Source organism: Nymphaea colorata, unplaced genomic scaffold (assembly GCF_008831285.2).
Source record: "Nymphaea colorata isolate Beijing-Zhang1983 unplaced genomic scaffold, ASM883128v2 scaffold0001, whole genome shotgun sequence".
NCBI classification, from domain to species: Eukaryota; Viridiplantae; Streptophyta; class Magnoliopsida; order Nymphaeales; family Nymphaeaceae; genus Nymphaea; species Nymphaea colorata.
This window is the reverse complement of record NW_022204507.1, coordinates 3,988,174-4,000,231: the sequence shown is the minus strand read 5'-3', so window position 1 is coordinate 4,000,231 and position 12,058 is coordinate 3,988,174. Positions and strand designations below refer to the sequence as shown.

Sequence of the window (12,058 nt, the reverse complement as noted above, 5' to 3'; positions counted from 1 at the left end):
TAACTGAACAAGACTATCTACCATGGACATTAATTTGACTGTATACTGAAATTTATATGGGAAAGATGATGAGGGAGAAAGGAAGACTAGTGTTTGTTTCATACATTTCAACTGAGTAGAACAGACTCACCATTCAGTAAAAAGCTAAAGCTCCCACTTAATCTTTTGTCTTCTTAACATAACTTACACTTTGGTACCCATAAAAAAGTAGTCACAACTTTTGATCTGTTCCTTCCTTTTCTTTTTTAACATCGCTGTAGGATTTGTCGGAACGGCCTACTCGGGTCTGCCTTCACTTTGACTTGATATTCTTTGTACAGTGAAGAGGAGGACGCTTCTCAAAAGATGCCCATTTTTCATGTGGCCGTTCTTCATATTTTGGCTGGTTTTTACTCTTGGTGAGCAAAATGTACACTGGTTCTAAAAATCTGAGTGTGACCACAGATGCGTCCACGTTCTCCGTTCTCTATCCACCGTCTTGTCCTAGCGCTTTCTTGAACTGTGAGTACTGACTACAGCACAGATGGGGTTTCATTTCGTGAACTTCAACTCTAGTGCCCAGCCATTAGAAATGGTCCACATGGTTTCCAACCAATCAAGCGAGTACGTAGGGTCGGTATCTGCACAAGTATCCTACCATGACTCACCTGTTTTTAGAATATGACCAAACCATCAATTTTGGATTATTGGCCGATTTGAGGATTCAATTGAATCAGCAAGTGAAACCGCAGATGATATTCAACATTTTATTTCATAAACCAAACAGAAAATATCTGTAAAAAGATCTAACTAAAACTAAACAATCCCTGATGCAGTTGAGCTCGTTTGTGCTCCCGAAGAAAGGTTTCTGATTTTCCTGGTAGGGGGGCAGGAGGCAAAAAGGATGGAAGGATCAAGGAGGAGCTGTTTTCAAGCATCGCAACAACCTTGGACATTCTGCACCTGCTTGATGCATCTTCTTGAACACAGCAGGCCAATATGGATGCATCTTACTATCTAATCGTTGTCACATGTTCCTTCCCATATTTTATCCACAACTTGCAGAGCCGTGTCCCCCCCCCCAGAGTCTCCATACCTAGACCTAAACAACAATGTTTGGATTATTTACTGGGAATGGACAACAGTTTTACCTGTTTGGGTGCACAAGATCAACAAAGAAAGCAAATCCAAAATTACATCTGTATGTTTATGCAATTTAAACAATAATTCCAGTAATAGACAAAATGTGCCTACGAAACACTAGAGGAACAAAAACAATGTTAGTCACTTACATAATTTAATAGATTTTCATCAGTCTCTTGTTGGATTAAGGAGAAATTCTTATTTCCACTTATCATCTCCAGCAGAAAAACACCAAAGCTGTAAACATCTATCTTTACTCACACCCTTCCTTCAAGAAGATACTCAGGTGCCATATATCCACTGCAGAAAAAGATGATAATCGGAAAAAAAACAAAAACTATTAAAGCTACAAGCGAATCTGCTTTCTTCTTAAGTTCATGAGCAAGTTCGCTTTCATGTAATGCATTAAGTGCAACTTTAGTGGGAAAGAGGAGAGGGAATATCTTTTTTTGAAACGACCAAATTACATGATTCAGGTGTGAAAACTTTCGTAATGAGCATCGCCGAAAAGATTGATGCTCATCTATGCTAGTTGTCGATTGTTTGTTGCTCCAATAGGAATCAAATTGAAGAATACAAGAAGTAAGTTAGGATCCATGAGAACAAATGTTTGAATCAATTTATTGGATGGGCCATCACAGCTGGCAATATGGATAACTCTGGAACTTCGTCAGAAGCTAAAAAGACACATGTTCCTTGAAGGTAAATGTATAGCAAAAACTTTATTGAGGAAACAATATGCTCATACAAATTCTGAACGAAAAAGTTAGGAATCTTGTTAGTGTCCTGTATTCTAGATTATAGTCTTTTTAGGTGCCTATCTTAAGCAAACTAACAAGCAGGTTGGGATCTAATGTGTATGCTTGCTCTGAGGTCAGTTACAGTTTGGGCCATCTCATGGTAACCCAGTTTTTGTTGCAACAGATTGAACAATGTGGGCACAAAATGCAGATTTCCATGATTAAGATTATCTAGCCAACCTACATGACCGGGACAAGTTAATAGTAATGCATGGCCTAATCTGTTTGACAAATTCTGGTAACTGTAGCCTTGGGGAAGCTGCCAGTTAAATTTGGGTTGTGCATGCTCGAATACTAATGTCGGTATATGATCTGAATTTTGCAAATCCAGTATCAGAAATTGCAGCAACAACCAACTTACCGAGTTCCCAAAATCTCAAGTGTTTCGGTTTGTGTTTGGTCTGTCTCAACGATCTTTGCAGTGCCGAAATCTGAGATCTTGGGGTTCATGTCTTTATCTAATAAAATGTTGCTTTCTTTCAGATCCCTGTGAACAATTCGCAGACGAGATACATAAATCTTCTGGCTATGCCATTTATGAGCTTGAAACGTACTGGCCAATCCAATTGCATACGCTTGGTCGGCTCCCCTTTCAAAGGAAAAATAAAATTAAAGGTGAATTGTCCTTTTCTTTTCTGGTAACGCTAAGCAAATACGGAACGTCAAAAGATAAAGTACATATACTAGGCAACACTTTTACTCAAGTAAATAGCAAAGCTACAATGCTTTTTTTGTTATAAACCATCAAGTTGATGCAACTACTGATGATTGCATATAAGATATAACATAATAAAACCTGGGGGCTCCAAATAAATTTTGACCTTAGCGTCAGATAAAGGTAATTCGTTTCTGATGCAACCCCTGCTGGGGGGTTGGCCCTGCTTTATCAATAAAACTGAAAGAACGAAGGTGCTAGAGGGAAAAAAAAAAGACGAAACCTATACAAGCGGAAAGAAAGAAGGGTCATTTTCAAGAAAAATGAAAGAAATTAGCGAGATAGTAATGCTAAGATTATTTGTGCAGTCTTTTGTTACGGAGGCCGTGCAATACTCACGATGCTGATATATTTATAAACATGGCCATGTTGGTATCCCTTGATTTTAAGCATTGACATCACAGTAATAGGTTCATAAACACAGGAATTGGATACCCTTCAACTACAAGGTCGATGGTGGCCTTTGATAGTAAAAAAAATCTCTTTTCCTGCTTATATATCGAAAATTTACCACTGGCAATACTTTCCTGATACATCCTAAGTAATGGGTATGGGTACAGAGATATAGGCACGGACACAACAGCATTAGGAAATGTGAATATGAAGGGATGACAACATAGATAGACATATATATATATATATATATGTAAAAAAAAATCAAAATAAATGGAATATTTAAATAAACAAGTGATTTAAATAAAAACATTACATGTTAATGAACAATCTCTCTGAAAATAGAATGAAAACAGAGTTGAAAAATGATGAATCATGTAAAATTAAGCAGTTTGGATCATTTTTTATTTAAAAAGTACCTAAGCGTATCCAAGTACCCACTTTAGGTATAGATACAACAACATTGGTATGTTGACCTTATTAAAGTACTCATGTGACTTAGGATACATACTACAGCCCTACTTGCACCATCAGCTGAGATAAGATCTCTATGAACAAACTAAAGTTTGCCAAATAAATGAAATCTCTATACAAGAAAACCGAGAACTCGGTGCTGTTACACTCCTATTGCTTCTTACAAGCTACAAGTGTACTATGAGTTCAACCTCTCCATTTCAGAAAGTCACCTCTAAATGGGCTCCCTCTTCAATTTTGGCCAAGGGATACACGTTTGAAAAATCATACACATAGTAAAATGATTACAGCCGGCGCACTAAGCAAATAATTAAAGGGCATACCTTATATGAATAAACGAATTAGTGGAGGACTACCTATGTGAAAACAAACAAAATTTGTGGACCTGTATACACATGCTAAGCTCTCGTGCTCAAAAGGACACACTTTCATCCTTTGGCTGCTGATCGCCGTGCACCTTCACCGAAATCTCTACTCTTGTCATGAAGCACTCGATTTCCCTACCTACTATAAGTAGTTTTACAAGTTTAAAATTTGCTTATTTGCATACTAATAAGTTTTAAATGCCCCTTAAAGTTTGAAATTTGAATAACAGTTCGCCCTCAACCACAAACTTATGGCTTGCCATTGCCAGTCGCCACCTCCCACAACATCTCTTGTTCCACCACTACACTACAAGACTGCCCCTTAAGGTAAAAAAATAAAAAAACATAACGAGCAAAAGCTAAAACAAGCTTACCAAAGTGATAATTGTCCAGACTACCGTTGGGGACATATTCATAGATAAGTATCTTCTCTTCACCTTCCATAGAGCCTCCTAAAAGTTGGACAAGATTTCTGTGTTGAAGTTTAGTGAGTGTCTGCACCTCATTGTCGAATTGCTTCGGACCATGCCCTGTATTGCACGACAGCCTCTTTACAGCTATTTCTTGACCATCCGGTAGTTGGCCCTGACAAAGCGATGGTTATTGAAGGAAATTAACTCGGATTCAATAGCAGCACTCTCAGTTTCCCAACTGATGTGTCATAAAATTTCAAGCAGAACAGGGAAACTGAGTATAAAAGATTAGTGCATATATACCCTGTAAACTGCACCGAATCCTCCCTCTCCAAGCTTATTTTTCGGTGCAAAATCATTGGTGGCAGCTCTGACGATAGCCAAATCGAGTGTTGCACCATGGATCGCATCTGCTCTCCTCAAAGCTGAATCGAACTCCAAATAAACAAGGTAAATAGGCTAATTGCGTAATGGTGCCGCAGGTCCATGTGAGGTGAATTTGGTTTTTCCTTGCAGGCGTTGGGGTACTGAAATTTTCTTCGGTCAAGCTCTGTATGGAGGTCTGACATCTGAATCCGAATTTGATTTTTAAACTGAATTCAGACCACGTTGTTTAACATGATGTCTGATCTGAATTCAAATCTGACCAATATTTATGAAAATCTGATTTTCGTTTATTTGGTTGGATTTTTAGTCAAATTTATTGACATCCCTAACCCCCGTTTGGTTTGCCAAAACTGTCTCTCTCTGTATCTTCCCAATACATGGTAACTTTTCTTGGATTGGCCGTCTCCATGCCAATTGCCAAGGACTAAGTCAACTAAGACTTTAAGTTCTCGTGTGCCTACTTAACCTGCTGATTAAAAAAACTTGTTGGTAGTGACTTTACTTGTCACAAATCTGGATTATGTTTGTCTGGGACTATTTTCTATGCATGCAATGAATTACATCCATTCTTCGTCAAGTAAATGTATTATACAACAAGGTAAAGTTATTTTTCTCGAAAAAACTTCAATGAATTTTAAAAGAAGTTGAAAGACTGAACATCAAATGTAAAAAATATGAAAATAAAATTTGGTAAGTACTAAAGATTGTAAAAAGACCTGAAGAAGACACTGAAAACAAAGACGTGCTTTTTTCAATTTGGCTAAAAATGAAACAAAAGACGTTTTTTTCAATTTGGCTAAAAACGTTTTTCCTGTTTTTTTGGTAGACTTATTTTTTATGTTTTTTCGGGAACAAAACCGATTTTCTGTAACACTGTTGTGAGATATTTGAACGGCTAAACCGGTGTTTAAACAAATTCCTCTCCCTCTCTCTCTCTCTCTCCCCCTTTGTCTTTCTCTCATTTATAAGGTACCGGTTTCGACCAACCTTGTCGTTCTAAACCATGGTCTTCTTCCTCGTTGCTCTGCAATCTACCAAGGCTTCAACTTCTTTCTCTAAAGGCAACATAATTCTGTCCCCCCCAGTAAAAGCCGCAAATTAAGCAAGTAATAAGAGCCACAATCATCAAGACGGAGATGACAATTATGATATACATGTGTTTTCTGCCTGCATATATAAAATATTCTTGTCATATGAATACGAGAGAGAGAGAGAGAGAGGGACTTGCCTGACATAGTGTTGGATGCACCATTTGATGGAGGGCTTGAATCCGATGGAGGTGGTAGAGGAGATGGGCTTGGTCTTGGAGGTAGTGAATTAGAGGATTGGGTTGATGGTCTTTGTCTTGAATTTGATTTAGGCTTTGGAGTTGCTGGGGTACCATAAAAGAGCTCCATATCGTACCTCACATGGCAACTTCCCGTGGCAATTTTACAGCCGTGTGCGTTGTGGCAAGTTGTTGGGATCCGGAACCTGGTGCCATTCAAACACTGCTTGCAATCAGCACGGCTGTATCCTGTGCACTGCACCATCCTGTATATAGTCTGTAGATCATCGTAGGTGATGTTGCCCGTAGCAAACATGGACATTGGAAACATTGAAAGCATTGAATTAGGCACTGTCGTCGCTTGATCAGTGAGATTCTTCAGCAGACTACCCAACTTTTCGTTAAAGGCTTTGGGGTGTTCCATTTTATCTTCGATCCAATTCCAAGAACCATAATCCTTCACATTAAGGTGACCAAAGAAGTTGGTATTGGAGTAGCGCAACTGGCACTTTTCATACCACACGATGACATCCATTGCGTTGGGGCAGTATTTGATGACTTGTTGGGTGGAATTAGAGATGCACTTCTTGCAGATATCCTGGCCAATGTCACTCCTGCACTGCACCAGGCCATAGACTGTATCAGATCCATTAACCAGTGTGGCTTTGTAAAAACTAGGAAAAGAGTCGACGGGGTCGTTGGTGAAGGTGGAGAAGAGGCTGCACATAATTACTTCAAACGCGCTTCCGTCCGTGTAATTCGTAGTGATGCTGCAGCGGCTGTCAATATAGTCATTTGTGCTCATTGCATGGTCGACATGGAAAGAAAGCAGGAGGAGGAGGAGGAGGAGGAGGAGGATGTAGAAGGCAACCTTCAACAAGCTTGGCGCCATATCAGGGTAAACCATCTCCAATCCTCCTAGCTATGGATTGGAGGAGAACAAAATCTCCGCTGGGGAGCTTTGGCTTATTTTATGATAAAATAAAAACTAGTTCCAAACGCGTACGTCTTGAGGGGCTGCCTCCCAAAATCACCTCAAAGGGAAAGGAAGATTTACTGTTCTACGGCAGGGGTTGCTCTGATCAAGAAACCCATGGCCCCAATCATAACATGTTGCTCCATGGGTTGGCATTCTTGAATCCGCTACCCATTTAATTCAAACAAGCCAACTCTGGAAACTAATTCTGATAATAGTGGTTAAGTGCTGCTGAGCACAATACAGATTCAAAAGAGCTTGGCATGATTTGAGGTTATGTCAAATGAGCAGCCATATTGATATACTGTATATCAATTGATACACACCAACTTTATTGGTTAGTACGGATCGAGTTATCTTGCATTTATTTTTAAAATTCATTTATAAATATGTGCTTAAATATTTATAAAATGAATTTTTTGCATTTATATTTAAAAATTCATTTTTATAAATATAATAAGAATATTTAAGCAAATGGTCAATTTGCAGAGGGGACAGAGTTCACATACCGATGTGTAAAGGAATTGACTGCATGAAAGGGCTACTTTTAGCATACTCTCTTTCTCTCTCTCTCTCAATACATTGCGGTATTTCTTTGCTGGAGGTTTACCACCATCATAAAATCATAAACATGAGGCGAGCATGTGAGAAAACCAACATAGAAACCCATTTCCCATCAAATGATACACTCGATGCTTCTCATGACCTCATGATATATAAAGTATTCTATCACCCTTTCGAGAGTTGGGTAGGGAAATGCTCTTTTTTATTGAACAACAGTAAAATTCATCAAAGACGAGTTTATAGATGGACTTGATCGCATGGAAAAATGTCGACGAGGTGTTTTGATTTAATACAGTAAAATTCATTGAAAACCATGATTTTGTGAAAATCAAGTTTTGTAGGCTCTTTATGAGAAACTAGTTTTTTTTGTCGAAATTGGAGTTTCGTAGTTTTGATGTCATCAAAAGACACCTAAAATGGCATTTTGGAGGCAATAAAACCTGGTTTATGGCTGCCATTGAAACATCCCTGGGAATTTCTATTCGCCCAACTTTATGTGCAATTTCAAGCCATCAGCTTTGACCGTTTGCAAAACATTATTGATGTAAAAAATATTTTATCTTTTGGTTGTTTTATCATAGATAGTTGGCAAAATTTTCAACTGAATGCATATAATCAGTTAAAATTATCCTTTTGGCATCCCCCTTAGTGAAAAAGTTTACATAGAGGTACTCTTAAAGTTCTGGCTCGGCCAGCTGTAGATGTCTATCATCAGAAGGGTGAAGGCGAGTAATAAATGGTGCTGCACCTATATTTATATTTTTTATAATTAACCAAACCCATACCCATGTAACTTTAGGTCCGTTATTGCCACCTACCTAGTGGGTCATTGCCACCTACCTAGTGGGCCATTTCTTCTATTGATTGGATATGACTTCGGTCTGTAGACGACTTTTATTGTGACCAAGAATGCACCCATCTCACGAGGTCCAACTTTTTTAACCCATTTTCGTTCTCTCTACCCCTGTGATTGAAATTTAATTTAGGTTAATGCCACCTCTGTTAAGTACTGCAAAGAATAATTAGCACGTGATCAAAGAGTTTCTCACTACCTTAGAAGCGTTTCACGCTATTAGATAGGCAATATCACAAAAATAAACTAGTACAACCAATTTATCCGGGGAAAATATTATAGCAGCCAATCAACCATCCATCTTCTTAAATCCTGTTGCTATGAACAAAGTATACTGCCAACAAGAATTTCTGTTGAATTGAATGTATATTTTCAATTTCTATAAAATTTTGATTCTAGAATTAAAAATGATGTGTTATGGAAAACAAGAATTAAAATTATACAATCGATGAATTAAACCTATCATGACACATGTACCCTAAAGAGAGAAAAAAAATCTAAAATTCTGAAGTCACAATTCCACTTCCTAAGATAGAATCACAATTTAAAAATTGTGTTAAGAATGAGCTCATAATTCTGGAATCAACTATTGAGGCTTTAAAGGCAGGGGTGACCTTTAAAGATAAGAAGAGATCTTAAAAGTGTACAGAAGTTAGTGGTAAGGAAGGGTCTAGCGTCCATGAGGAAAAGGGGTTACGTGGAACGCCAAAAAGAGCTGTACAAGTCAATCAGATGATGTCTTGTGAACCTATGATGGCTATGGATATGGATCTGCATATCCGCAAGGATAGGGGTGGAGGCTTAGAGGTTATGTGGCATTAAGAACAATATACAAGTGTTTCTTAAACCTGTCTCAAAATCTTAGTAAATTTTAAAACAAATGTTCCATTAATTTACACCAAATTTTGAGGTTGATTCATATAGTACTTCTATAATATCTCTATTACCAAGAGCCCCTTAGGGACTACAAAAAATTAACACGTGAACAGCGGAAAATTTTGCTGCCCAACTTCATATTGATTCAAAAGTGTCGACCGGTTGCATTGCAGAAGGCTCGCCAATTGGTGTGGGTGAATTTAGCTTCCAAAGGGAGGACTTCTTATTAGAGGGTCTTCTCCTTCCTGGGATTTAGTGAGCTTCGCTTTGTCAAAAAACAACAGGATTCTGTTCAGTATTGTAGAGCTTCAGGTGTAATTAAACAACATACTGACTCACTTGCACCATGTACATTTTATCATCGTGACATCTATGTGAGATACTTGTGCCTTTTTAGTTCTGCTACAGAATACCAAAAGCATTTATCTCCTCGCATGGTGGATTTGTTGGCAAACCCGACAAATTGTAATACTTGTACTACTTCGTTGTCTCTTCTACCATAATAACACCGTGCACCCATTTTCTATTTCATCAGCCCAGAGTGATAAAAATTCAAACTTTATATAATTCCCTAGACTAACATGCAAAACCCAGAAAGAAATTCTAAATGTCAGATCATAAAATTTGTGTCAATCAAAATACAAGGACTGGGTTATCACTCAGTGGCCAATCCGTTTTCCACAAGAATTCCAAATTGAAAAGGTCTTTGAGTAGCATTTGTTATCTAGCTCCAATCCCGGACATGGTCATTTCAGTTATAGATTTTGGGACTGAACCACTCCGTGACGTGTCTGACTCTGTGCTTGCTGCAGATGAGCTAGTGATCGAGATCTCTGAGTACAATCTGCTTTTCCCAAAAAGGAAAGCAAGAGCCGAAGGTGCAGGAAGGGTCAAAGTGCTGCTATTGAGCATGAGGACAATGGAGGACATTGTTGGCCTTCGTATTGCATCCTCTTGAATGCATAGCAACCCAATGTGGATGCACCTAACTACTTCACTTTCGTCGCTTGAATGAGTCAGGGATGCATCTAATAGTTCAGTTGCCCTGCTTTACCTCCACAGCCTCCATGCCTGTCATTTCCACATAAACTTGGAAATCCAAAGTAGCATATGTGCATGCGAATTAATCTGTTGTTACAACAAAATGCTTACATAGTCAAGCAGGCTTGGACCATATTGCGAATGAGGGAATGAAGAGTTCTTCAGGCCACTAACAGTCTCTAGCATCAAGACTCCAAAGCTGAACACGTCTGACGTGACAGAAAATTGGCCTTGCATAACATATTCCGGTGCCATGTAGCCACTGACAAGATAACAAAGTGAGCTCAATTTTTGTAATTTGTGGCATTCCAAACATAAAGGTCAGTCAGAGGCTTTTATAATGGGAAAAGAATGAAATGGCTGAAGCCCTTATGATGTTAAAGGGATCTTCTTGTCCGTTACAAAGAGATAAGGAGGTGATATGATCCACCATATTTGGGAAGGATATATCTACAGATTTGGGGTTCCTCACATCAGCACAGATGGGTGTTTCCTCTATTGGTGCCATCCTCACCATGATTGGAATCAATCCCAACGATATCGGCTAGCGATTTTTTTTAACTTCCTCGTAAAGTTGTTTCCATCTAAATCTGATTGTAACTCTACATGAAGTGATGAATTCCTACTGTAAACGGGCGAGAAATAATATGAAGAAGAATGCCCCTTTTCTCTCGTGGATGTAGGCTACAAGCCAAAAAACGTAACCTACTGCCTTCCTCTGCTCCTTTCTTACTCGCATCCTCTGTTTCTTCATTATTGCATTTTAACATGGTATCAGAGCATGTCTTTCATGAGCATCTGGAGCTTTTTTTCTTGAGCATTTGGAGTTCATTCGTGTGACAGCAGAAGAAAGAGAGTTGCTGTCATCATTGAACAACGTTCTCCTATATTTTTCATCTTCTGATTCAACCTTGAATCGATTATTGATGTCCTTTGCTGAGAAACCCCCAATGAGAAGGATTTCCTATTCAGCCTTCCACTTCAAGTAGTTGGAGCGCTCAACCTCCTCGGGACCAAAAGCCACCTTGTAGAAGGCGACGACGTCAGTGGGCTTGGAAGCCTCAATGACGAGGTTCGGCCTGATCATGGAAAAGACCAGGCCCTTCGAGCTCTTGTTCTGCTTGGGTCCTGTTTTGGCGCTCTCCGCCCCTCTCAGAAATCCCCAGCAGCAGGTCATGTGCCTTACAGAAGAAACCAATGGGCCTTTTTGTCTGATTAAAATTTGTCTTTTCATCACTTATCTACTATGGCCAATACCATCAGCAACCAATCCAACAACAGCTCCAACAGTATGAAAGGAACAGTTGATCAAGGTCATGGGATGGTAAAGATTACCTCCATTATCCTCAATGACACCAACTATCTTAGCTGGCTCAAAGCTGCTCGTCTTTTCTTGAGTGGACGATCCAAAGTGGGATACATCAGTGGATGGATCACACCTCCAGCCAAGAACGATCCTAACTATGAGGATTGGGAGTCCAAAATGATATGGTAATGGCCTGGGTTATCAATTCCATGGAACCTCACATTTCCAGTTTATTTCTGTATAAAGAAACAGTGAAGGAAATATGGGATACTTTGAAGGAGATGTACAACGAGCAAAACAATCTTGCTGGTGTGTACCAACTTCAACTTGATATTGCCAATCTCACCAAAGACACCAAACATACCAGCCTCTATTTAAACAAGCACCGCAACTTGTATGATGAGCTTGCACAATACCGACCAGCCACTACCGATGCCGATGTTTACCAAAAACGATTCAAGGTGGACAAAATATTTAAAGTTCTTGCTGGTCTTGGACCTTATTAT

At 39.0% G+C, this 12,058-nt stretch overlaps 1 protein-coding gene across 2 annotated transcripts; it reads right to left on the bottom strand.

The window, feature by feature from the left end:
• Positions 1–274: 274 nt before the first annotated feature.
• LOC116267888 (cysteine-rich repeat secretory protein 38-like) lies at positions 275–6,846 on the bottom strand. Of its 2 annotated transcripts, XR_004175687.2 has the most exons (7): positions 5,894–6,846; positions 5,657–5,832; positions 4,586–4,707; positions 4,244–4,454; positions 2,284–2,511; positions 1,272–1,422; positions 275–647 (listed from the first exon to the last, which is right to left on the bottom strand). XR_004175687.2 is itself a non-coding variant. In XM_050075342.1 (2 exons), the coding sequence occupies exons 1-2, from the start codon at positions 6,841–6,843 to the stop codon at positions 5,712–5,714; spliced, it is 1,071 nt and encodes a 356-aa protein (XP_049931299.1). In that variant the 5' UTR covers positions 6,844–6,846; the 3' UTR covers positions 5,439–5,711. The 2 variants fall into 2 exon arrangements, 1 of the variants encoding a protein (XP_049931299.1); XM_050075342.1 differs by lacking the exons at positions 275–647; positions 1,272–1,422; positions 2,284–2,511; positions 4,244–4,454; positions 4,586–4,707 and having other exon boundaries at positions 5,439–5,832.
• Between the last annotated feature and the right edge of the window lie 5,212 nt (positions 6,847–12,058).